Genomic DNA, 27,669 nt, shown 5'->3' with positions numbered 1-27,669 from the left:
CCCACCTGCTAACTGTATGTTGGAAGCCTGAACCTGCACCATGTTTGACACCAGTAATTGTAACCATACCGCAACAAATGTTCGAGAAAAAGGTATCTATTAAGAAAGCCATACCAGATGTATGCTTGAAGAGATGACAATCTCTTGGAAAAGGTCCCCGAAGGAATATGAAAACAAGAGAAAGGGACGCTGGATGAGAGTGTTAATCAATTATAGAGGGCCATATAACAAAGAGCCTTATAGTTTAAGAACCAATAGTATTCCATGTTATTAATAAGTTATGAGGATGACTTGCACTAGAGGCAGGCTTAAGTTGTCCACTTATGGTAGATATCCTATCACAACTCATTTTCATATAGAGAGTATACTTAGAAGTTTTCCTTGAGCCAACCACAAACCTTTATAGGTTTTTCTTATTTGCCACATAGTATGATGCCACGGATGACAAATATTTTGTATAAAAGAATGTGTTTATGCAAAAAGCATTTGAGAGCTCGATCGAACGTCTGTTGCTGTCCGTTGTAGACAATTGATAATATTGTCCTTGGAGGATAGCTCAGCAGCAACGCGCTCACCTTGGAAACAAGACAACATGAAGCACCACAGGTTCGATCCCCAGGTCATCGCTTAGAAAGCTCTGGGTATTAAGCGTGTTATAAATATGCAACTAATTAATAATAATAATTTTGCATTTATATAGTGCTATGAACCCTCAGGTATCTGAGCGCTGCTTATTATTACCCAAGGTGTGTGGTGCTCATTTATTGACCTTGGAAGGATGAAAGGCTGAGTTTGGCCCTGGATTCAAACCTGTGTCAGCAGGCCCTACACGGATGTTAAAGCGAGCACTCTACTCGCTGTGCCACTTGACCGGCTTGATAAATATAACTAAGACATATTCCTGTAACAGCGCCTCAATGGCCCCAGGCTGTGTGAGCGCTTTAAAAATTCAAATAAATAAATAAATAATAAAACAGTCGGATTAGATTTTTTGCCAACTTGATGAGTCGATTTTATTATTTGGTGTAAGAGTTACTCTGCATCCCATCCCTTTCATGACGTGTTACTGTAAGGACCATACATTCATTACCACAGAAAGAACCCAAGGATCCAAGGACACTGCCCTCCAAGAGTCTAGATGGAGCAATATTCTTCCCCGCTGGAGTTTCATATGGCGAATCAGCTATCATTCCTCTCTTATAAGCTCGGCAGACGAAGAGGAGGAAGGGCCCTGAAAGAATCGAAAAGGGGTGGAGCACTGCTGCTTTTTTTGGTGAGAGGAGAGGGTCCTATAGGATTGCCTTGAACGATGTTCTTGTACCCCTTCAGGCACCCCATAAGATTTTTATTTGGCCTTTTCCTCGGAGGGGAGAAGTCACATAATGTTCAGGCTTGGCCAAGACCACAAGAGACTTCAGTACATGCATGTTGCCTTTCTTCTCACAAAGCTCCTCACCAGTGGCTTCAGTAAATGGACTGAAACCATCCAAAGGTAAATCAAGAATCCTGTCTTTCACATCTATGTTTACATTTTTCATTCACATGTTGGCTTGCTATCCAACATCCACCCTGATTACCGATTAGCTTCCCTCTGGCTGCCATGTTGATGTGATCGACAAATGACTAAATATAATCACCTGGTGTGCCTCCGAGAGGTCTGCACTGAAGCAGTTTCTTTTAACCTGTGAAAGATACTGTTCAGATGTTGCTATTTCTTTCCACAGTCTTTGGTTTGCTGCAACTAAGAGGAAGTCCACATTGGCCTTACACAAATACAGGGCATTATTATGGTGGACCTTTGTTACTAGAAGCATGAAGACGTTGGTTCTCTTACCCTAGCAATGAAGAGGATGACGCTGCCACTGATGCTTTGGAGTAGAGAGTGGCTGCAGCTTTGACAGAAGACAATAGTTGTGGATGCAACACTACGCAGGTCTTTTCTGTTGCTAAAGGCCTATAACATATGTTAACTCTCCTAATTAGCGTCTGCCCAGAATGGGGTTTTTGCCAGAACTTTTTAGCCTCTGCCAGAACATCATTCTGGATGGTGCACTCTAACTGAGCGAAGCAAGCAGCGCAGATAGTGCCCCAGGTTGATACTCTGGGGCTTCTGCTATAGGGATACCCAGGATTACCAGGAGTCTACCGATTCACTCATGGAACACCCGGGCTGAAGGGAGTCCTCCTCCACGCCATCATCAACATCCCTGTCACTATCACCTACAGGCCTCTGATCCAGGGCTGCCAGAGCCAGGGAGAGCGGGAAGAGCCTTTGGGGCTAGAGACTGCGGTGTTTCAAGCAGCAGATGTTGATTTGGGGCAACCACACAGAGGTCGTGGGATGGTAGCTGGGACCACAGCAGGTGTGGAGAGGAAACGTGAAGTCGCCCGAGTGACCAGAGGAAAATAATTGTGCTGATTCACTGATAATATCCCTTAACTACACGTTTACAGAGGGTGACTGTATGGTGACCTGAAACTTCAGAACGAGGTGGTCTTTTGAATAATGGTGGGGAATCTGGGGAGGAGCTAAGCAAAATGGTGTCCAAGGAGGACCTCTGGGGTCTGAATATACCAGTGATGAGAAGATTGTGCCTTTTTTGCATTTCTTTTCACTCACCTTTGACTCTCTCTTCTTTTTCCTCTGGTGCCTGGCGTCACAATGGGCTCATTGATTCACGTGTGCCAGTTAAAGCCAGATGTACTTCCTCCTGCATCAGTTATGTATGTCAGGTTCCTACGGCGGATCCACATCTACTGTGTTTGGAGTGCATCAGGCCCGATCACTGGTGATGCTGCTGATGGTCCGGCAAAGACCTTTGCATGAGGCCCCCTCCACTAAACTGAGCGGCATGTCAGTGCTGGTGGCAGCTATACAACTTCCTCCCATCATCCTCTGCTTCCAGGCATCAAAGACAGCTAAGAAATACCCTTTGGTCGTCCGTGAATTCCGAGAAGAGCGGAGGAGGAGCAGGTGAGTGGGACTTCCCCCACCAGCACTCAGTAGGTGATAAACTACTCAATTCACCATCCGGCGGTGCAGGGAAGGTATTCCGCCAAGCTCATTACGCCAATGAGTCAGCGTTAGTGATGGAGGTGAAAACAGGGTGGTGGTTCTGTCTCCTAATCTGGCCGCCAGGGGGTAGAACTCAGATGTAGAGGACGCTCTGCTTCCATTCGGTTTCCTGAATGAGGGCTTTAGTGCCCTGTGCAGCTGGAAGTTTTAACTAATTGAAATGGTCCCACCTTCTTTAAAATGTGCACTCCCAACAAACATTGCCCAAATACGGCCATCATGGTATCACCCAGTTTCTTTCGTAAACTCAGGCATTGTATTGTATGAATGTGGTCCATACTGTTGCTTCCTTAACTCACTAAACAGCCACAGTACTGGCAAAAAGAGTGCACATTTTATTCACAAGTTGAAAACACAGCATATTCAGCAAAGTTAAAAGGTTCCTGACATACGGGAAAAGTACAATACAGGTAGCATCAGAGCAAGTGGCGCCCCATACAAAGAAGAAGCATGGTACAGGAAGCTGCACTGAACACACTGGACAGGTGCATTGTGGGCAGCAGCCTTGTAAGCTACTGCCAATACTGAACAGGTATAGCATGGGTAGCAGCAGTTCCAACTTTCCTCACAGGCACCCACAACCACAAAGGAAGCAGCGCTGTAAATGTCGCAACAGTATGGGCTTTCCTCACAAATACAGGACATTCAGTGATTACAAGGGCATGTCCAGCACAAGCACAGCATTGACAGGGCCAGTGAAGCTTTCCTCTAAAACAAGTGCAGCATGCGCAGGGCCAATGCAACCTGCCTTAATGACCAAGTACACGTGCAGCATGGAACGTGCTAATGTAAGCTTCCCGCTAAAACAGGTACATCAACAGCAGCGCAAGAGCAAGCTTTTCCTGCAAACGGATCAGCATGGGCAAGTGGACTTTTTCTTATGAATAAGGTTCACTGTGGGCATGGTCAATGTAAGCTTCCATCACACACAGGTACAGATATGGAGTACACAATGCATTTTTCCCAAACAAGCGGATACAACAACAGCATGGACAGGGCTAATCCATGTTTGCGAGAAAATACATTGGTACATGGACATCCTGGGTAGGGCCAGGTCAAGCTTCACTTACAAAGGAGTACATATAGCAAGTGCAGGACCTGTACCATTCCATCACTTGGAAACAATCAATTTGGGTAATCACTAGCAAACATGGGGAGAGGGGGTTGCGTGATGTCCTTTGGGGATAGCAGGGGTGTCCCCTGCTTCTGGAGGTTTGGAGGCAGGGGACGGGAAGAAAAAAGAAAAAGAAAATCAGACCCTGTGGCATCGGATACGACTTGCGTAGGAGGGACGGATCAGACGCTGCAGGGTTAGAAGATGAGCGGACGCCAAAAAGGTAAGCAGGGGGTCAGTGGAGGAATCCATGAATGGGTGTTTTTTTTTTGTTTGGGGCGAATTTGGCTACGGTCAATTTGGCCGCAAACAATTGTGCCATGGCCAAACCATATACATCCGACATAGATGCGGAACAGGAGGGGGAAAGGGAAATTAGTGGAGGTAGTGAGGCAGCCTGAAAGGGGTCCGAAAGAATGCGGAATGAAGGCAGTTGTCTAGGAGCTTAAGAGGAGCTGTATCGGAGGCTAGAGTGAGTTGTCAAAGCACTAGGGCCACAGCTGTTCCATTATGGGTGGTGGCACAAAGACGGTTGACTGCTGCCAGCAGAATTGACTCAGTGCCCCAACAAGGGTGAAAGCCTGCGTGAAGTGGGTGTGGATGGTACTCTCTGAGAAAGGCTCCATGATGGATAGGCATAAGGGCTTCAAGGATCTTGAAATGGACAGATAGAAGACACATAGATTGAAGGTTAGATGGTCCAGCTGCGTCGAGTGAAGGGTTCCGAGTAGGGGAGAGACAACAGCACATTTAAAGGCAAGAGGGACAGAGCAGGAGTGTAGCGATCCATTGAGAAGTTGAGAGGTAAGAAAACAGGGCAGAGTTTCTAAAGTCTGAAAGGGCAAGTAGCATAAGGTGAGCTGGGTTTGGTCTGAGAGAACTGAGTAATAAGGGATGGAAGGGGCGGTCAGGAGGCGGGATTGAGGAAGGAAAGGAAAATGTGGAGGAGCCGAGTGTCTGGGTGGAATGCATTTTTCTTAAGAAGTATGCAACCTGTTGTACGCAGAGGTGTATTAGAGTGCTAGGGTACAAAAGTGAAAGAGGCGAAGAAAGATCTTTGGTGGTGTGGGCTGTGCAAACTGCTAGTATGTAATGGCTGAGCTGGGTTTTTGGGTGAGTTTAACAATCTCATAGTAAGAGAGGTGCCAGTGATGTTCTGTAAGTTTGTTTGTTTTTTCAATAACAAGGGCTGAGATAAACCACAAAGATTTTTGGCTTTAGATAAATGACTTGTGGATTTCCTGGTTACGTGTGCATCAAACGTGGATGAGACACAGTTGTCAAAAGCAGTGGCTGCAAAAGATGGGTTAAGATCTGAGAGATCATGTTCCGAGAGACATTAAAAAAACAGAGTGTGCCAATACATTGTTTTCTCCAGAGACGGGTAAGGGTTTTGATGAAGGGAGATGGAGAATCAGAGGGAGAGGTGCAAAAATTGACAAGTGGATGGCAAAGTGCTGAGACCATCCTGTAGGTAAGAGTTGATGGTGGCAAGTTGAGGTGTGCTATAAAATAGGTCCAAGTGCAGCTTCAGAATGCACTGGAACTGAAACAAGCTGTATGAGACCCATGATATCAAGGTTGCCAATGAGGGAAGAAGCTGTCTGGTGGAAAGGGCAGCAAGCCCAGACATTGAAGCTGCCAGCCAGCACAGCATTTCTCTGGGTGAGAACGAATTGACCCAGTGGAGCTTGGAGGGTGGCCCACTAAAATCATGAGCAGTGATTCTGAGTCAAGAAATTAAGACAAGATGCAAAGGAGCTCAAAGGAATTATGGGAGGAAAGGCTCAGGTTGAAAACGTGAGGCAACCTCTGGAGGTCACAGTGATACCACGTCCAGCGGAATGGAGGAACTGATGTGTTGGGGGATAGCTGGCACTTTGGCAGGGACAGCTGCCTCATGCAGCCAAGGATCAATGAGGCATAACATGTTCAGGTTGTTGTGAACAAGGGGATTCAGCAGTTCTGTGTGATGTTTGGGTAAGGAGCAAACATTAGGGAGCAGAGCATTAAGATCTGCCTCAGGTGGGCTGGGAGGTGAGAGAATGGGCCAGGGAGAGAGCATGAAGCTTATCTGCATCTATGATGTTTGCTGGGAGACAGGAGCAGCAGGCAAGAGTGTATTTGATGGATGCTTGAGCGTTGCAAGAATCCAAGGGAGCACAGGGGGCCAGAAATGGATAGACCATGAGGGTTTCGGCAGAATAAAAGATTCTAGCCTTGGCAGAAGATGGGCACAGCCCCTCCTTCACCCAGGTCTGTACACGGATGAGCACAAGTGGCTGGCGCAGCTTCAACGTATCTGCTTCTCTTGTCTGCTGAGCTTCCCGAGGAGGTGGCACTTTTTAGGCAGAAAAGGTCCATTGTGAGCTCTGGCAAATATGGAAATCTGTAAAGAAACTAAAGAGAAGTGAGGCCGAGCAGCCTCGTTCTTTCAGGAGTGCTACAAGGAACGCAGGGAAACAAACACAATATAAAAAGTATTAGAAACTGTGAAACTAGAAGTGGTAAAATATTGAGAAAAGCAAGCAGTATGCATTCACAGGGGGGCCTCTGTCAGGGGCACCCATCAAGGCGGAAGGATTGGTCTGCTTAAGAGCAATTCGGAGTGATGTGCATACATCCCCTTCTTCAATCAGAATAGACTGAATAGGGTAGGTGGGGGCTCTTTACCATATGCACCCCACCCAGTAACCATCACACACAATACCAACTGCTAACTAGGAGAAGGTGGTCTTCTAAAATACGAGGCCTTTAAACAAACATAGGCTTTTATCATAACTTCCATAGTCCACATGAGGCTGCAAAGTCTGTGTTTGAGTAGAAACAGGCACATTATTCCACACTGGACTAGGTATCGACATGAACAATCCTTACACGGTTGTTGCTTTATCAAATTTTGATATTTCCAATTAAAGAACAGATTTAATTCTGATGAGGTTTCTAGACAAATCTGATCTATGAAGGTCTCGTCAAAACAGGTTCAGCCGTGTTCCCCCCAAAACCATCAAGGACCACATTGACACCCTAGCTCCTGCTCTGGCTGATTTCTGCAACCACTCCTTTGCCACTGGAGCATCCCCCTTCCCCCTGAAGCACTCCCTTGTGCACCTTCTTCTTAAGAAACCCTCTGCCGACCCTTCCTGCCCGGCAAACCATCACCCGATCTCCATCACTCCTTTCCTGGACAAACCCCTGGAAAAGCTGGTCATCTCCCAGCTTAATCTTCACACTGAATCTGTTGGTTGTCTCCATGACCATGAGTCTGGCTTCATGGCTGCCGGAAGCACGGAAAGTGCTCTCCTGAACATCCGTGAAGACCTGCTCTCCAACCTTGATTCCAACACCCCCTGTGTCCTCATCTTACTTGATCTCTCTTCTGCCTTTGACACGGTCAAACATGTCATCCTGATCAACCGTCTCCGTGATAACCTGTGTATAACTGATCAGGCCCTGGCTTGGCTGACTTCCTTCCTCTCTGATCGCCCCTCCCAGGTCCAACTTGGGTCCTTCCTCTCCTCTATCTCTATCTGTTTTGTTCCCCATGGCTCTAAACTCTCCCTGGCTGTTCAACCAATACCTGCCACTTCTTGCCCACCGCATTACCGCTCTCTGCCTCAACTTTCAGTGCTATGTGGATGACACTGAACTCATTTCCAGGCTATGTTCTGCCACCTCTTCTCCTTCTCTTATCTCTGACTGTCTGTCTGCTATCCAGGAATTGTGTGCCGCCAATGATCTCTGCCTTAATGCCAGTAAGACTGAGATTCTCCTCATCGGCTCATCTGCTCCCTCCTTTCCTGTCACTCTCTGGCTGGCTTATCTTGGCCCTCCTCCTGCTCCCACCTGTGAGGCTAAAAACCTCAGGGTCATCTTCGACTCCACACTCTCCTTCTCTCCTCACATCTCTGACGTCTCTAAGAAGTCACACTACCGGCTGCACCTCCTCAGACATATTCTTCCTTTCCTCTCCTTCCCCCAGAAGTTCACTGTCTTCAGAGCTCTGGTTCTCTCTAGGCTGGACTACTGTAACAGACTCTTCCTAAATCTGCCTGCCTCTACTCTCCGCCCTCTGCAACTGATTCAAAACCGGACTGCGAGACTTGTCCTTGACCTGAAGTCAAGGGATTGTATCTCTCCAGGACTGAAATCTCTGCACTGGCACCCAGTGGCGGTGAGGATTAAGTTCAAAACCCTCTGCATTGTGCACAAGGCCTTCTGGGGCCTGGGGCCTCAATACCTTCAACTCTCTCTTCCTAAATATCTTCCTTTTCAAGCTCTTTACTCATCCGCCTCCAACTCCCTCAGGGTCAGTCGCTTCTCCGAGCAACAAGTTAGTGGTAGATCTCTTTCTTCGGCTGGGGCCTCCCACTGGAACAGCCTCCCTGCCTTCCTGAAATGTGAGGAGAACCATCTCTGGTTCTGGAAGCACCTCCAGACCTTCCTCTTTGATTCTGCTTTCTCTCCTCCTCTCCTCTGCTGAACTCCTGACTGAAACTGGACTGGTCACCTGGCTACCCTGTGATCTCTGGCCCAGGACCCCTCCCCCGGCAGCTCCACACCTGCACTGCCTCCCGGGCAAACCCTGCACTTGGGGGCTTTTTCTGTGGCCTTCATCAGGCGGTTGGAGGTAACCATGCCGCTTTTAGCGGCATGGTTGCTTCTTTACCGCATTCTGGGCCCGGGTCCCTCAAATGAGGACTTACCGGGCCATCGCAACCTTGGCGGACGCGGTTATTCCCCGTCCGAGGAACCCAGACCCATCCCCATTCGAGCCCCCATAGGGCTCAATGGAAATGGGGATGGAGCCAACAACGGGCCCGTTAATAACGTGCCTGTTGTTAGCTCCCTGGTGTCCTCGCGGGACCCGGAATGGACGCCTGGTTTTTCCAGGCGCCCATTGCGGGTCCCGCGAGGAGACCTTGTGGTGGGGCGGAATGGGTTTACTGGCACCGGCACCTTTACCGGTGCCGGTAAACCCATTCCGCCAACCTTATGATGCGGGCCTGTATCCCTAAAGTCCCCACCAGCTCTTAACACTTGATGTCTGCACTTACCACTGCACTTGCCACTAACTGGCCACACTTTTACCTACTGTTTTTATTTATTCTATACATTTCTTACTGTTCATCCTATGTACTGCACTACCCCCTCCCCCTACCTGCACTTTCCTTTCACACACTCTCCTGCACTTGCGCAATCTCAATATCACCTGGCCTAGTAAGATCGTTGTCTCGGTCTTTCCTCTGTTCCCAGTCCCTTGCTTCGTCGCGCTTTGAAATACTTGTGTATAGGCGCGTTATAAATGCCATATCATATCATACCATTATATCACTCCCATGACCACACACACGAAACACACACAAACAACATCTGTGCACCACTTTTAAGCAACATCTCAAATCATTATTTCCCTGGGTTGGCCTCTCTTTGCGGCATGTTAGGGAAGACCCAACTTAATTTAAAGACCACAATCAACATTTACTAAAACAAACAAAATTGTAGAGATGGAAAATGAGATGTGTCATTTGAACAGAGCTCAACACTGCACGCTGAACTGCTCTGCATTTTTCAATGTTCATATAGACCACCTTGTGGTGGTTATTTTTTTTAGCCCATACCCTTTGTGACACATAGATGAACTGAGGTGGAGAAAGATAAGATGATTTGCCCAGGATCACAGATGTTTGATACTATCTCGGAGTCATTTTGAAACCTGTTCTGTTTGCTCCAAATTCTACAAGTCAACTGAGTACAAAGTCTCCCACCCAGGTATATTCATGGGGCACTGCCAAGAGATGATTAGCATCACTTTCCTCATTTAACCTGAGGGCAGGATTATCCCACCAAAATGTCCATTTCATCACTTGTTTTAATTGTCTGTGAAAGAATCGTCTCAGGCAGCCTCTACACAGGCTGCCTGAGATGTCGGCTGGCTGGGGCTAGTTGGGGGTGGGCCCTGGCTCGGGAGCCCTTTCTGGAGACTGCTGGGTCCCAGCCTGGCTGGCCCCGGCCCACTTAAAGCCCTGAGCCCTTCCCTCCTCTCCTCTCCCTAACTGAGCTCTAGTAAACTGCCCTCTCTTACTGCCGGGCCCTTCTGTGCTGGAATCACCGCCGCTCCTCTCGGCTGCATGTTCTTTTCCCGCACATCCATGTGCTTGGGCTCCTTTGGGACTTGGTTTTTGCTGGGTGATTGGAAACTTTTATTTCTCTTTCAAACCACAATCACTTCGCAATCGGGCATGAAAGTGAAAAGGAGGGCCCATTTTTGACACCCAACACAGTACCTGTGTGCTAACAGCTCTACAGCTTATGGTGGTGTACATTAATGAGGCAATATGCCCCGCGGTGACAGGCCCATCCTTTGAGTAACGGCCCCCACCCAAGTTAAGGGCCTGAGCAAAGCAAGAGTCCCTTAACAAGGGTGTTGGGTCTTTATCCACAGGGTGGACCCAGCCACCAGGGGCATACCGCCATTAGCACCCGTGTAGCACGCTACACGGGTGCTAATGTTGCTTCTTTTTTTTTTTTAGAGGAAACTATTTTCTTTGCGTGCACTGAACGCCTTGCAACGTCCCATTCAAGGAGAGAAGAAACTCTACCAACATGGCCACCACGGATTAGAAACTCGGAACTCGTCCATTTCCAAGGCGGCCAGAGCAGGGACGGGAGGAGCAGCGAAAACGTAAGTGGGATTGGGGGAAGGGATTTAAAAAAATAGTGGTAGTGTCAGCCCATGGTGCTAATGGGATTTAATTGCCCTCAACCCCCGTTAAAAGCCCCATTAACTTAGGTTGCTGGGAATTAAACGTGGTTGGTGTTGCACTTGCAGGCTCTAATACTAAGTAAAAGCATGCATGTGTGAGGCTGTATAGTGTTCACTTCCAGGTGATCATAATTGTAGTAGATGAAGAAAAAAAGGTACCATGAAGTGGGGAGTTGCCCAAAGTCACATCATTTGCACACGTGGGGAAGCCATGATTTGAAACCCAGTTTCCTGGTTCCAAGCTTTGCACTTTGGTACCTTCGAAAGTAGTCTGCACCTCCTCCAGTCCCATCTTTAATTTTACATCAACGTACAATGCTTTCTGCATTGTCTTCTTTGAATAACTAAACCAAATATTGGTTCAATCAAGTATGCTTTTAAAGGTCTGAATCACGTGGTAAATGAACCTGTCAAAATGCAAAACATTTCCATAGAAACATGTAAGGCAAAACAAGCAAGATTCACTTTGATTGGAAAAACTAGCACAACCGAGAATGCACATCTTCAAAAGGCAGTGTAGCAATTTGGGTGGCTTGAAATATTAAAAATGCAGCTGTTTTGTTCTCCACTTTACAATGTTAAATGCCAAGATGGAAGCACAGTGTGAATTCATATTTCGGAAGTTGACAAACGTGATGAAATAAACTATGCTCTCATATCAATAAAGGCGATCAACTGACACATTTGAAAACAAGTATTGACAAAGCTAATATGATAAGTCATTTATAACGCGCCTGTACACAAGTGTTTCTAGGTGCGACAAGACAAGGAGAGGGAAACAGAAGTAGGACAAACAACGATCTTACTAGACTTTGTGTTATTCAGATCGCTCAAGTGCGGTGAAGAGGGGACGGGAGAAGTGTCAAGGGACGTGGAGAGTGAGAAGTGCAGGTGACTCAATAAGTGCTGCCAGAGGTTGGCTCTTAAGTGCAAAGCGAAGGGACTGTAGGGTTACAGATACAGACCCTCAAGTGCTAGGGGAGCCCGGAGGCTGTGCAAGGGCAACTGGACATGCAGGATCCTGGGCCTGAGTTCAGGAGTGGCCAGGTGACCAGTGTGCAGAGCCATCAGAGACATTCGCAGGTGAGAGAAAGAGAGGAAGAGAGAAAGCGGAAGCGAAGCGGAAGGTCTTGAGTTTCTTCCGGAACTGGACGTGGTTCTGCTCAAGTTTGAGAGAGGCAGGGAGGCTGTTCCAGAAGGAGGCCCCAGCCAATAGTGTTGCCTTTTATATGGCGAAACCCATTCCTGTGTTAATCCAGATAGATAAACGTATGCACATGGGGGATTTGCCGAGGGGAAAGCAAACAGGAGGGAAGAATGAAGAAATTGAAGATGGATTAATGAACTAAAGTGTAAGGACACATGATACGTGAGGATAGGTTTTTATATGCATAGGAAGGAATGAATGGATGAACGAACGAACGAACGAACGAACGAACGAACGAACGAACGAACGAACGAACGAACGAACGAACGAACGAACGATTGGTTGAGTGAATAAGTGTCTGCGTGGGTGGTAGAACGAACATGAATTTGAGAATGGGTAAATAATAACTGTGAGGATGAATGGATGGGCAATGAATACATTTGAGTGTCAGGGTGAACACACGGGACGAGGACGAGAGAAAGCAGGAGGGAGGAAAATTGATGACCTGGGCTAGGAGAAGAGCACACATGAAGGAGAGAGCACATGAGCCAGAGAACTCATAGGCCAGGAGAGAGAATAAGAGGGAGAACACACATGGGAAGACACAGAACATGCTGGAGTCTAGGAAGGTCACATCAGGGCAAGAGAGAGCACAGAGAGATGGAATGCACGCGAAAGAGAGAGTGCACACATTGAGAGGCACAGAGAGCGCATAGGAGAGGGAGAACACATGAAAAGAGAGTGTGCATAGTGGGGGGAGAGAGTGATAGGACAGTGCGATGAAGGACGGATAAGGTTTCACGTGTGCATAGGAATGCATGAATCAATGATTGAATATACATGCAGGGGTTGCTGACTGGAACAGATGGATAAATAAGCACAAGCATGGGCAAATGAATGAATGGGAATGTGAGTGTGGGTGAATGGGTGGGTGTCAGGAGAGAGAACACACAGCGGGGGTGGAGGGGGGGTGTAAAGGGAGGGATCGCATGAACAGGGAGAGGTAAGGGGGAGGGAATACAGGAGATGGCAGTTGCATGTCCCTGGTGGCAGCTCCCAGTGGTCTAATGAATGTTGGGGCACAAGCACTACATGGCAGTAAGCTGGTCATGGGCGAGAGATGCCACATTGTGTAGGGAGAGAGCGTGCATCGAGACTGAGAGGCAGCGAGAGAGAGAGAGACTGATGCAGGCTCATGCTTCAGTTTGAACGCCCCCATGAAAACTAGGTGTATCCTCATATTTCTTCGACAGGATTATTTTTTCTAAATAAATCCCCAGCAGCACAGTGCCTGCATTGAATGAAATCAAACCAAACAGAATATGCACAATGGAAAAGCAATTTCAATAACTCCATTGCTGATTCAGGGCATGGGGCTTAATCTAGAGCTTGAAAGGATAACGCCATGGGACTCATCCTTCCTGCAAGCCGTGAAATCGAAAAGGATTGGTTTTAAACATCTTGCATAAAGAGAGAAAGGAAGGATGGCTTTTGAGAAAGGAACCCACATGATTGCACCAAAACACTAGGCGTGTCGACCAACATTACAGAAATGCAAAAAAAATGTGTGAAATGCATTGACATGTTGGGTTTAAATTTCTCGATTGATTGTGATGGGGCCCAGAGAAGATCATTCTTCGCAATACTGTGACAAGGGGTGGGCGAAACTACAGCCTGCAAATCGAAATTGGAAAAAATTCCCCTTCAATGTTGCTGTGCTGCTGTTGTGGATGTTTTGCATGATTCGCCACTTTTGGACGAATTTAATTTTTGGGTAGTTTTGTAGGAAATTCCAGCCAATTAGAAAACCAACCAAAAGCCAAAATTTCGTTAAAAAAAGCCCAAAATGCACAACTTTTGTTCTATTGTTGAAATTTGCAAAGCGGGCGAATTCTGCCTAGAATTCATCATTTACTCTCTGTGTGAATTTGAACCTTAGCCCCCACCCCTGTCACACCAAATCTGTGAGTGTGCCTACCTCCATGAGAGATAACTTTCTTATACGGTTCGATGACTTTCATGTCGATCCTTTGCTCCTGCTCTCCAATCACTACTGTTCTCCACAGCCGGTTGTCCTCTCTCTCTTCCTTAGCAGTGTATTCTGGGATAGATTCAGAGTCGTCCTGCAAAGCACCCTTGGCCGCCGGATGGTCCTCTGAAATCAAATAGAGGTAAAGAACAGGAGTGACATTCTAGAATGCAAGACGCGATCACATTCCATCCTTCCTAAAAATACCGGTGCTGTATAGGCCTGGGAGAATAGTGTTTAGAGGGAAGGACCCGATATTGCAATGACAGAAAAATAGTGGTGTAATGACCCTCCAGCAGCCAATGTGGTGCAAAGAAGCCCAGACTGTTCAGAAGATTCCAGAGTGGCCTAAAGGCTGACAAGGCCTCATTACGGGTTTGCGGGTCCGAAAAAAATACCAGAAAAAATGCTGGTTATTTGGCCACTGGCATTTTGTCCAGATCCAGCAAAACACAAGTTTGCCGGTGGGGGTCACGTATCACCCGACAGGCCTGACCTGCCAGTAGATCAGGCCCCTACCAGCAAAGAAATGCCTGAATCACCGGCACCGGAAATTCAGGCAATCCCATCCCATGGAGTCTATAGGACTCCATGGAATGGGAACTTACCAACGTCTCTGCTGCCTGTAATATCCCCGTAATACAGGGATATCGGGCGGCGAGGACGGTAAGGCAGTTTCAATGGTATCCCGCCGGTAATATCGGTGGGATATCGGTAGAACTGTAACATCTCTTCATTTTGCAAGGGATTAGCTCTGTCATTTTGCGTTACGAGTATAGACACAAGTTGCACAAAGTGATTGCCAAGAGTCATGCCTGAAACAGAGGATCGCTGTAAACCTGAAACTCATTAGGCACGGCTCACAGCACTTCACTTCGCAAACCTATTGCAATTTTGTAAACACCACCATTGTTTTGAGCCCTCTTTTCCAGGTGCTCAGCTTCCCCGGATCACCCATTTCTCAGTCATGCGTTCTATTGGTTTCTGTTGACTTGGAAAGGCAAAGCGGCTCCAGAGATTCAGGGAGAAAATGGTGCCAGGTCCTAAAAATCTAAACTGTGCATTACAAGATACTGAGGAAGTGCCCATTCGGATTTAGTTTTATTGATGAACTGCTTATGCTCGATCAAATACTCAACAAAGGTGAGAATGTATTGTACTATGAGGCTATCTAAAGGAAAGATGTAACACTATCAAATTGTTTCAATATAAAATACAATTATATTTCTCAAAAGAATTAGGGAAAGAAAGTATTACTCTTTATACCCTATGAAGGACCCCCTTGATGGGCGGAGCTAGCGGTATCGTGTGAAGTTTCAAAGTGCAACTTTTGCAATGCTGACACCGACTTTGTTACTTACCTGTAACCTTATTTGTCAAGCATTGGTATCTTTAATAGATGCACATGCTTGACTATTCCCTGTCGTCAGACTGGGAATCCTCAGTAATGTAAGAAAGAAATATATATATATATATATATATATATATATATACATACACACAGATTGCCGATTATACCTGAAAAGACACTCAGTTGTGTAGTCGCTCCACCTCACTTTGGTACTTTATGACCCCAACTAATGAGGTGGCAGGGCTTAAACTCCACTCCAGGCAGCCATCTTCAGATCTTGAGCCATAGTGATTGCATATACGATGACTGACTGACTTCTGAGCAGTCTCCCAGGGGAGGTGGGTGGGCCCATGCGATTGTATGAAAGATACCAATGCTAGAGAAATACAGTTACAGGTAAGTAACATGACTTTTCTAGCACTGGATCTTTCATAGATTCACATGCTTGAATACAATACCAAGCAGTGGAAGCATGCCACTTCACTTAAAGAAACACACAAAGGTTCAACACAATACTATAAAGAATACTTATACCCCTATGAATGCTTGAAACTGATGGGAAGGAGGGATGTACAATGGCTGCTCCTATCCTATGTAAATAGGTGACGCAGGACGGCTTGTCCAACTGCTAACTCCTTTCTCCACCAGGCAGTAGTGCTCAGTGAACGTGTGCAGTGGGCTCCAGACAGCCGCCCTACAAATGTCCTTTATCGTCCCTCCTGCTTGAAAAGCCACTGTAGGCGCCCTTTCTCTAGTGGAGTGTGCTGTAGCTGGAAGGAGTGGATCGTCCCTCTGGATTGGTGGCAGTAAGTGATGCAGTTTGCCACCTGGCGTACAAGGCACTGTTTGGATTTGCTTTGCCCCTTGGTGTGTCCAGCGAACGCAACAAAGAGTCTCGAGGAGGAACGAAAAACACTGGTGCATTGCAGGTAGAATTTCAAGACCTGTGAAAGGTCAAAGGAGTGAAGAGCACGTCCAAAGCTGGAGGAGTGCTTGCCGAAAAAAGACAGACAAACTATGCGTTCTGATAGTGTTATTTCTAATAACACTTTAGGAAGGAACTTAGGGTGTGATCTAAGTATGTAAGATTGTGAAAGGTGCCTATGCAGAACGGGATTCAAGTTCGCTGGTTCGTCTTGCCGACGTTATTGCTACCAAAAATGCAACCTTCGCCACCAGCAATGCAATCTTCCATGAGAGGAATCGCAAAACACATCTGTGAATTGGCTCGTAGGGTGGCGCCATCAGTGCTGACAAAACCCTGTTCAGGCTCCAACTGGGGTGGGTAGCGGTGGGAAGGTGCGCAATAGTCCCCTTAGAAAGGTCTTAACTGCCGGTACGGTGACAAATGACACCTGTTGTGGACCTCTAGAAAAGGGCGAGATAGCCAAGAGATTAACTTTGATAGAAGGCAGCGCTTAACCCTCTTTGGACAAATGCAACAGGTAAGGCGATAACTGGCTACGGAGATAGTCAGTAGATCAAGCTGTGAAGCCGCACACCATGTGCCGAAACACTTCCATTTTCTAGCAGCGGTTATGCGAGTGGACTGTGCTCTGGATGCACAAATAATGTCCCAGCATTCAGGGGATAGTTTTACATTGGCATGTTTTCGCTGTTCAGGATCCAGGCCCTGAGTGAGAGAGTCGCTGGGTCATGATGAAGGATCTTCCACTCCTGCGGGGTTAATAAGAACTGGTGAGTCTGGAGGTGAACTGGCTTCCCCTTCATCAGTTGGTGCAGCATCATGTACCAAACTTGCCAGGCCTATCCTGGAGCTATGAGAATCATCCGGCATGGCTGCATTTTCACCGACCTCAGCACTCGGGCGAGAAGTGGTATTGATGGCAAGGCGTAAAGGAACTATTCCATCCACGCTAGGGAGAAAGCATCCCACAGTGAGTTCTTCTCAGGGTACTTGGGGGGTGAAGCGAGGGCATTTCGCAATGCCACTGGTCGCAAACAGGCCGATGTAAGGATGACTCCATCTGTGAAAGATTTGGTTGATCTCGCCGTCGTCGAGATCCCACTCACGTGAGGAAGAGAAATCCCTGCTTAACTTGTATGTTAGGACATTGTCCTTCCCTGGGATGTGCTCTGCCCTGACAGGAACCTTGTGTTTGAGAGCCCACTCCCGTTAGGACTGGTTGAAAGGATTTCAGTGCCCCCTGGATTGCTCTGAGATCTAGCACATTTATGTGGAGGAGCCTTTCTTGATCTGACCACGTGCCCTTTGTCTGTAGCTCTCCCAGATGCGCTTACCACACTGACAGGGAAGCATCTATCCTGCAATGCAATGTGGAGGTTAACACTTGAAAAGTCATGCCTTGATTGAGAGTGCGCTCCTTGTTTCATAACTTTAGATGATGTTGGTGGACAGTCCACAAATTCTATGGTGTGGCCGTTCCGCATGACCTGAAGCACCCATTTGCCTGAAGTGACGTTCAGCCAGTGGTGATGTTGGCTGATCCTTCCTCCCACAGGGTTGCAGTGTGGGGGGAGGAGTTCCCTTGTCAATTCTGATTCGATTGGGCCCTTGATTGGCCCGATCCATGCCTGCCTCCCTGCATTTTATACCTGGTGGACGATTGCTGGTACCCGTTTCCAGACTGATATGATGGCGAGGAGGACCTCAGAGAGATGTATGCTTTGTTATAGCCCTTGGTACTTGAGGATGAGCCCTGAAAAAAGCAAAAAGGACGCTGTTCCTTATCTTTTAGGGATCTAATGGCCCTTGCTGTGTCTCTGTTGGTCTTTATCCCTTTGAGAGGGTCATCTACCTTCTTGCTGAACACTTCTTGCCCCTCGAACGGCATATCCAGAGTTTGGGCTTGGAGCTCTGGCCTGAAATTGGTTGCTTTCATCCAAGCCTGTATTCTCAGAACAGTCCGGTGGGTCATCTGTCTGAAACCAGATTCAGCTACATCTACAGCCATATCGATCATGTGTTCTGAAGTGGCTTCACCATCTGATACGATTGACTTTGCCTCTTCTTGAAACTCCGGAGGGAGATGCTTAGAGACCTTGTGCCAAAATTCCCTGTCGTACCTTGCCGACATTGCTAGAGCGTTTGCTACTCTTATTATCTATTAATAGAGACACTGCTGCCAACACCTTTCTGCTGATTGCCTATAGCTTCCTACCCTCCATATCCGGAGTAGTCGTTAGTGGCGATGCAGGGTTTGACATATTCTTTTTTACTGCTACTGTAAGGAAGGAGTCGGGATTGGGGGTACCCCCGAAAACAAAGGCATGCTGTCAGGGGCCTTATATTTCTTTTCTGGCGGTGCAGCTAAGGCGGGGTGGATAGCGGGTTCACAAGTATCTTCTCCCCAGCCTCCCATATAGTATCCAGGATTCGAATGGTTGTAACCGCCCTCTGCTTGTCCCTGTGTTCTGTTCGTATAACACAGACTTTTTTCCTTCATCGGACTCCAGCAGGTTGAACAACTCAGCCGCTTTAGCCATAATGGTGTGAAAAGAGGTTATGCCCGGTGGTGACAATCCGCTGGGGGGAATTCCGCCTTTGCTGTTTCTCAATAATGTATTCATCCCATTCAGCTACCTGTTCTGTAGGTGTATCTTGAGGGAGTTCCCCCTCAGGTAAATCATCTTGGATATCCAGATTAGTGAAATCCCTCTATTGATCGTCCACAGGATCTTGTCCGTAAGGATCATCTTGTCAATCTGGCAAGGACAAGGTGGAAGGGGCTCAGCGGCCCCGAGACAAAGTACGTGGTGGAGGAGATTGCCTTAGCAACGACGACATGCTTCTGGGCGAGGTGCTGCATTTTCGCTGATTGGTTCTGGTGTGGGAGAGATACTCCTTCGCCTTTTGGAAGATACTTCCTGTTGTGTTGTAGATGGTCCATGGGCCTATCGCACCACTAAGCATTCCCCTTTGTCTTCGCTGCAACTTGTCCATAATATTCCTCATTGACTGCATCAGTGCAGGATGGAAGGGGCCTTGGGTGTTCTCTGCAGAGGGATGCCAAGCTGTGTTCTTTGGGTGACGACCATGGTACCTCCAGTATGTCCTCAACATCTGAGAATTCGTCCAGGAGGATGATATCCGATAGTTCTACCATTTCTTTGATGGAGGCGAGGCTGATGCTGGGCCCAGATGTATTAGGAATCGGCAGCGTGTGAAATCGACCCTTGACAGTGGACGGGGGTGTTGGTCCAGTGTTCACCATCGTCGGGATTGCCTCTGTGGGTGAACGGTCGTCCGACGAGGATTTCTTCATTGTCCGTCGACCGGGTAGTCGTGTGCGAGCAGTGTTTTGACCTGGCCTTCGACGAAGACATTTTCTCTGTGGACAAGGTCTTTGTCGTCTTCAAAACTGAAGTTGTAGTGGACAGGGATCTCCCAGTGGAATAAGGTATCTGGGACAATAAAGAGTGATTCAAGGTCAGTAGTAACTCGCTTTGTGGACAAGTGTCCCTTTGTGGGCGAGTGACCATTAGACAGGATCTTCTTATTCACCAGTTGTGCAGGGGTGGAACAGGTTGTCGCCCACTCTGTGGACAACAGTCCCATGGACTGAGCTCTGGCAGATAGCACCTTACCTTTGGATTTGGTCCCTTCTGCATCCAGAGGATGACTTTTGTGCTCCTTGGGTGCCTGGGAGCCTAGCTCCGCCTCATTGACACTCTTTTTGTTGGACTTTGTAGGAGGTGAAGATCCTCTTTCAACTGAAGAAGCTCTCCTCTTAGGAGCATGCTTCTCAGAGGCCCTGTGAGAGGAGACAGGGGATGTCTTAACAGATTCTTCATCTGAAGAATTGCACTTAGGCTGCACACGGAGGAGGAGCCTTCTGTGTCTTTCTTGAAGGGTCTTTAGAGTGAAGGCTTGGCAAATATGTCATTTAAGAATGTCATGTGGATAGAGGCAGTAGGTACACTGAGTGTGTGGAACCCTGATGAAGATAATCTTTTTCCTGCATCTAAGGCAGTCCTTAAAGAGAGAAGTCTTCGCCTTGGAAGTACCTTCAGTGCCTGCGTCTGCCATGGACATGAGGGACCTTGTGCAGATATTTCCCTTGAGAATTGATGGCAAAGTAAAAGAGACCCTGAGCTCTAAAGCGCACATTGTGTTTAGCATGGGAGACTTTCAGAAAAACGTTTCCTTAGTTTTTTAAAAAAATGTTTTTGTTGGCAGAGGTTTACAACAGAGACACACACGCTAGAACAATGAAGTATACATCAAGTGCATGAAAACAGTATACAAACCCACACACGCAATAGTATGATACGTGGAGGAGGGGTTAGGAGAGAGCGGTACAGAGTGGTCAAGCATTCATGGGTGGGTCGGGAGGTGTGCTTCCCTCGATTGGCCCCTCCTCTCGGCTGTTAAGATAGGTGCTGAATGCCGTCCATATGTCCTTGGGATGGGAATGGGTAGGGAGCATTGCAATATACTCTTCTTCACAGTTTCGAGACCATGTTAGCAAGTTCAGCCATTTCTGGAACGTAGGGGGTGGGGGAGGAGTTCTTCCATTTCTGAAGTATGCATTTCTTGGCTACGATGCAGCAGATATTAAGTAATTTAAACATGCATTTGGTATCGTCGGCCTCCCAAACCCCAAACAGAACCCCCAGCGGGGAGGGATCTATTGTAATGCGAATTATCTCGGTGAGTGTCTCTAGAATTTTGCTCCAGAATTCCTGAAGTGTGGCAGGTCCAGAACATGTGCAGGTGATCCATGCTCTCCTCTCTACAACAGGGACAGGATTGTGGATTCGTATGAGAAAACCTGGAGATCCTGCAGGGGGTGTAGTACAACCTGTTCAACAGCTTGTATTGTATGGCCCGGTATCGGAAGTTAAGGGAAACCTTTGAGTGTGTAAGCACATCTTCTCCCACAGTTGGTCGGGAATCTCCCGGCCCAGCTCATCAGCCCACGCCTCGCGTGCCACAACGGCCTTTGTTGGGGCATTAGTTTGTGACAGCTTGTATAAGGAGGAGACAACGCTACGAGCCCCACCCGAGTTGGCAATATATGCAAGTATCGGGGCGTCAGGGGGTTCAACAGGGAAGGATGGCCAAGTGGCGCGGAATGCGGCTCGGAGCCTGTAATATTGTAGCATCTCTAGGGCAGACCCCGAGTGACCCGGTCTCCACGTCTGGGGGTCGATAAACCTACCCTCGGGGTAAAAGTCTGATAGAGCTTGGTAACCTAGGGCCTCCCAGTGCCGATCAAGGGCAGTGTCATGTGTTGGCTCTAATCCAGGAAATGCCCACACGGGGAGCCATTTATAGTAAGGAGGGGACTCCCCTATTGGGCGTAGCAATCACTTCCAGGCGCGCAGGGTGGCGCTGATCGGGTCGATGGGAGAGTCGGGCAGGTAACGTTGATGTAGTATGAGGGTCATTATGTTGACGCCGGATGCTGCTAGGATTTCTAGTTTGGCGTGTGGGCGGACTGGGGAGCCGGGGTACCAGTGGGTGGCATGTTGGGCTTGAGCTGTTGTCCAGTAGAGTCAAATCTGGGGCGGTGAACCCCCCCCTTGTTTATATGGGAGGGCCATGTCGGACCATTTCTTGCGCACTGCACGGGAGTGCCACAAGAACTGTGCACATGACTTGTGCAATCTGACAAAGTATTCCTCCCAGACCATATGGGTACGTTGCTAAAGATATAGAGCCGCTTGGGGAGTAGGACCATCTTGATGAGAGAGAGCCTTCCGGCCAGTGACAGATCAAGGGGGCGCCAGCGTGTCATTTTCGTCTCGGCTAGGGGTGCTGCGGCCAGATAATTGTCAGCAAGAAGGGTGGGCTTGGTTAGAGACACCTGGACTCCGAGGTATTTAATTCCCCCGGGGGACCAACGGAGTGGGTATTCTGTGACAGGTTGTTGAGTAGAGGTAGTGAGCGGGAGGACTTCGGACTTAGAGTAATTAATCGTAAAACCTGAGTGGGTGCCTATGCACGTGATGTCCCGCAGTATGGGGTTAAGGTGGGTGTCTGGGTCTCAGATGTACAGTAATACGTCGTCTGCATAGAGGGATATCATTTCGGGAGTATCTTTCAGCCTTATCCCCCTGTGAGAGTGGGGTGCCCGGGTGTAGTCTGCCATTGGCTCTATCACTAGTGCAAATAGGATTGGGGAGAATGGGCAGCCCTGACGGGTGCCCCTGCAGAGTGTGAACAAAGCGGATGTGAGGGAGTTAACTCGGACCCTTGCCACTGGAGACGTATATAGTAATTTAATGTATCCTATCATGTTGGGGCCAAAACCCATTGTCTCTAGCACCAGCCACATGTACCTCCAGGAGACCATTTCAAACGCTTTCTGAGCGTCCAGCGTGACCGCGACCGCGTGTGCGGCCTGGTCAATGCGGGACATCACGTTAAATAGCCGCCTGATGTTATGTGTTGTGGATCATCCCGGTACGAAGCCGGCCTGGTCTTCATGGACCAGATGCGTCATGAGTGGGAGGAAACGGTTTGCTATCACCTTGGCGAAGATCTTACTATAAAGGTTCATGAGGGAGAGGGGCCTATATGAACCACAGTCGTCGTGAGGCTTGACAAGCTTCAACAAAACCGGTATGACGGCTTCACGTAGAGACGGGGAGAGAATGGATGTACGGAGCGACTTATCCCAGACCTCCAAGAGTTTAGGGGCTAGTAAAGCTATACATTCCAGATAAAATTCCGCCGTGAGTCCGTCAGGGCCCGGCGCCTTGCCCTTGGGTAGATCCGAGATGGCCTCTACCAGCTCGTCCAGTGTAATTGGGGATTCAAGCTGGTCCCTGGTAAGAGCGGAGATGCACGTTTTAGGTATCCGATCAAGTAGCTCTCGCATGTGTTGTTCGGTATGCTCGGTAGGTTGGGAATACAGGGTCATGTAGAATTTAGTGAATACGTCTAGTATCTGGGGGTCCGACCATTGTGGAATGCCCTGGTCATCTTTAATAGAGGCTATATGGGCCTATCCCCATTATCTTTTTATAAGGGTTGGGAGTGTTTTCCCTGGCCTACCACCCTCACCGTATTTACGAGCAGCTTGGGGCCGGCTAAAGTATTGGATTTCGCTGGTTGCAAGTGTGTTGTATGTTTGGAGTTCGTCTGCAATTAAGGAAAGTTTGGCGGGATCAGCTGCGGTTGAGGACTCTTGTTCCAGCCTACGTAGTTTGGCTTCGGATCGCTCGAGAGCAGCCCTAATTGTTTTTAGCACACCTGCTTCTCTGGATATAAAATATCCCCCTGATATATGCCTTGAAGGCTTCCCACCTGACACAGAGAGGGGTGGCCTGGGGGGTATTGTGTTCGAAGAAGGACTCGATATCAGCAAGTGTAACCGCCTTGAACACGATGTCCCTGAGGGCTGAGGAATTAAAACGCCATGTACTGAGTGACGGGACAGTTGTTCCCAGTTCCACTGATATAGTGATCGGGGCATGGTCCGATAGTGTGCGACTCAGGATCTGTGCCCGCTACACCCTGCCCATTACCTCACTGGATACTAGAAACAGATCAATCCTGGAGGAGCTGCCGTGTACTATGGAGTAGTAGGTGTATTTGCACCGCTGAGGGTGCAGTGTCCTCCAGGCATCACGGATGTCGAGTGTTACTCCATAGTTGAGTAGCCTACGTGCAGCCCCGGTCAGGGGTCGGGTGGCAACTCCAGTCCTGTCCAGATCTGTGTCTAGCACAAGGTTCATATCCCCCCCATATAATCTGAGCACCCACGTAGCATAATAGAATGGTGGCCACAGTGTCTACAAACTCCGGGGCGTCCACGTTTGGGCCATAGGAGTTCACCAGAAGATACTCTCTATTCACTATGGTGCAGTGTAGTATGACATATCTGCCCTCAGGGTCAGTGTAATTCTTGTGTAGCTTGAATTTGATGGATTTATGGATCAGTGTCAATATGCCTCTGGCTTGAGTGGAGTAAGAGGTGAAGTATCTGTTGGGACTCCATGTTGGTGTCATACTTTCAGAGTGTGATTCTTGCAACAACAATATTTTACAGCCACGTCTATTGGCGTAAGCCATGATCTTACGGGCCTTGGTGTGATTGCTTAGCCCCCAGACATTCTATCACATTATGGTAGTGGGCATTTCACTTGCCTAGGGTGTATCCCATGTTAGTCGTTGTGGCTTGCATCTGCACCTTGTATAGTCACTCTTAAATCGCTCCAGCACGGTGCGCCTCGTCAGTTCGCCTCTGACTTTTCCAATGTAACTTCCCCACACCTCCCTTCCCCCACACTCGCCACCCAATAACAACCAGCAGCGCCCACTCCCCCCCTTTCCCGCTTAAGTCCGGCATCCCTCAAAGGACAGGTCCCAGCTGGCCGATCCCAACCTGGACCAGCCACCCCTTTGGCCCAACAGGGGCCATCCACAGTTGAACATTCCAACATGAGTTTGCAACTGCAGTGGGGTGCGCCGTTGCTGTGTTGCCAACGAGTAGAATTAAGTTGAATAAAGAGTGTCAGCAGGGTACGATGGTTCGGCGTTATGAGTATGTTGATCGTGTTGTTTCCCTTGAAGAGTGTATGGGCCAATGGGCAAGGGTGTTACACAGTTCCACGCCACCCCATAGTCGAGCCCGACAGGGGAAATGGCCCCATCAGCAGATAACACAGCATAGCGGGACGGGTGAGAAAGATATATGTCGATGATACATCAGCGACCCGGAGAAGCGACAAGAAGTGGGTCAGTAGTTGTCCATGTCCATGTGGTTCTAAGGAGGTTCGTTGAGTGGTATCTGTGCCTCAATGAACTTTGCTGCTTCGTCAGGGACCGTAAAGAAGTACAGTTTCCCTCTGAATGTGAGCTTCAAGCACGCAGGGAACAACATTTCATATGGGATGTTGCGTTCACGTAGCATTTTCTTGATCCCCAAGAATTGGCGCCTCTCCTGCTGCACTCCCACAGAGAAGTCAGGGAAGATTCTGATTGTTTGGGGCCCCATGCGCAGTTCTCCTTTTTCACAAGATAAACGTAGGAGGAGGTCTCTATCTCTGTAATTGAGAATTTTCACAATAATGGGCCTGGGGAAGTCGCCAGGTGCGGGTCGCGCTGATAGGGCTCTATGGGCACGCTCCACCGTGAAGTAAGGGGAGAGAGCGGGCTTGTCAAGTAGCTCCTTCAGTAGGTCCTCCACCGCCAATTCCATGCGGTCCTTGAGGGCATTTTCAGGCACTCCGATTATACGAACATTGTTCCTGCGGGATCTCGATTCCCAGGTCGTCGCACTTGGCCTTCAGTGCCTTCATGTCCCGGCTAGGAGAGGTAACAGTGCCCTGAAGGGAAAATATGTTATCTTCGTTGGTGCTTATTCGCATTTCCGCCTCCGTGATTCTGGTGCCAGCATGGTCTAGCTGTGATTTGAGCGATGCCACATTGGCATTGATATCATCTAGCTTTTCGTGAAAAGCAGAGAAGTTATTCGTCATAGATTCCAGGATCGTCGCAAGGTTGGGTGTCACTGTGGGAGAGGGGGAGGCAGAGTCCTCATGACTAGAAGGTGCTTGTCCTTTAGGGGTTGCTTTGGCAAACTTATCCATTGCCCCTGTCTTGCTGGCTCCACGAGATCTGCTGGACATGGCAATGCGGGTGGATGCGAGGTGTTGCCGCTGGCAGATGTACGGGTGTTAAAGCAGTGTTGGGACGCAGGTGGGGCCCAACAGGTATATTGGGGCCACGTTAATTGTGGACCTTGCAGCGCCACAGAAGTATCCCCAAGTCCTGGTGTATGAACGGAGTAGATGTGCTGACTGTGTGCCCCCCAAGAACAGGGTTAGTAGTACCAGCGTTATGTTGTGGGTGACAGAGAGACAGACCAGTGGCTGCGTACGCTGGCAGGGGGAATGGTGGCGCAGGTATGGTCCAGTCGGGCAGAAGGTGGGCTGAACCGGCACCGCCGCTAGCTCAGGCAGCCGTTCTGCAATGGCCCGAGGCTGATGGGGGCCGCGTTGGCTACAATAATAACAGGCGCTGCGAGCTGTCGGGTTGTGGCCTGTTTCTCTAGGTCAAATTCCGCTCAAGGAAGGTGTGACAGTCTTGGCCCGTGGGTAAGTATCTTGTAGGGGCGGCAGTCAGTGGGCCTGGTAATAAAGGCCACACAGGACGTTGCTGGGCTGTCGGGGCGTGGAGGCGCAATTAGGGAGAACGCCAGCTGAGATTTATGGGGAGACCCCCAGCACCCAGCTTGTAGCCGTTAGGGCGGCAATACCTGTGTGTCCCGTGGCGTCCGATGGCGCTTCTAGAGGGTCCACGCCCACTCCACTGAGCCCGGTCCCCGGCCCTCAGGTCGATAATTCGCGGAGGCGATGACAGGCCACGAGGCAGCAGTGTGGGCCCTGCAGCAGGGCAAAGCGCTGATGGTAGCCACTGGCTCCGGCGGTGGCACAGCACAGGGGGAGTTAGATGCCGGATCCTTATGATGGGCCACAGGGACAGTGCATGTGGAGAGCTGCGGGGGGCTCTAGCTAGCCCCGCGGGCATCGCAGGCCATTGGTCCAGGTAGAGAAGGCTTCGGATGGGCAGTGGAGAGATGCGCAGCTCGCGCGAGGCCCAGCGAGCTGCCAAGGACACCAGGCAGGAAGTTCACGAAGCGCCGCTCCATCGGCGGCACGGTTTGAGGAGAGCGGCCAACGAGTCCCTGTGGGGCCCCCAGGGACGGCGTATGCAGAGGGCCGCAGGGGGCACCAGCCCACCCCGCGGATGTGGCAGTACGCCGGCCCAGCAGTCCGGGTGGTGCAGCCGGCGGCCAAGCAGCACAGGGCCGCTCCGCCCATTTAGTGCCAGGGGAGCCGATGGATGGCCGAGGAGTGTCGCTCTGACAGGCGCTGGAAGACGGGCCGACTTTCCCAGCCAGGAGGCGCCTCGGGCGTGTGGCACTGGTCCCACCGGGGCAGGGACCAGGGCAGTGAGTTCAGGCGTGCGACCACGGGCAGGGCAACGGCCAGTCTCACCCACGAGACCCTGCAGAGGAGGCCGCACAGCAAGCAGAGTATCGGGTGGCCGTATCTTGGGCCCCAGGCACAGATTCTCCTAAAGATTGCAGGTACACGAAGAGGAGGGTGCCGGCAATCAGTCCGTAGCAGGATGGAAGGGAACACTGCGGATGAGGGCCGATATTTGGCAGATAAAGGCAGGCAGAGACAGAGCTCACAAGCTAAGCAGCCATTTTCTGGGCTGCTCAACAGCACCCCCAACGTTTC

At 49.1% G+C, this 27,669-nt stretch overlaps 1 protein-coding gene across 10 annotated transcripts in view; it reads right to left on the bottom strand.

Annotated features, from left to right (window-relative positions):
- Positions 1-27,669, bottom strand: part of PRUNE2 (prune homolog 2 with BCH domain) — a 743,862-nt gene that overhangs the window by 244,273 nt on the left and 471,920 nt on the right. For all 10 annotated transcript variants that reach the window (XM_069625908.1, XM_069625910.1, XM_069625912.1 and 7 more), the window contains one exon: positions 14,082-14,258. In XM_069625908.1, coding sequence (XP_069482009.1) covers positions 14,082-14,258 — 177 coding nt within the window. The remainder of the gene's footprint in view (positions 1-14,081; positions 14,259-27,669) is intronic.

Source organism: Ambystoma mexicanum, chromosome 6p, assembly GCF_040938575.1.
Source record: "Ambystoma mexicanum isolate Mex_15411 chromosome 6p, UKY_AmexF1_1, whole genome shotgun sequence".
Classification (NCBI taxonomy): domain Eukaryota; kingdom Metazoa; phylum Chordata; class Amphibia; order Caudata; family Ambystomatidae; genus Ambystoma; species Ambystoma mexicanum.
Note: the sequence above shows the minus strand (reverse complement) of the source record. Positions and strands in the feature narration are given on the sequence as shown.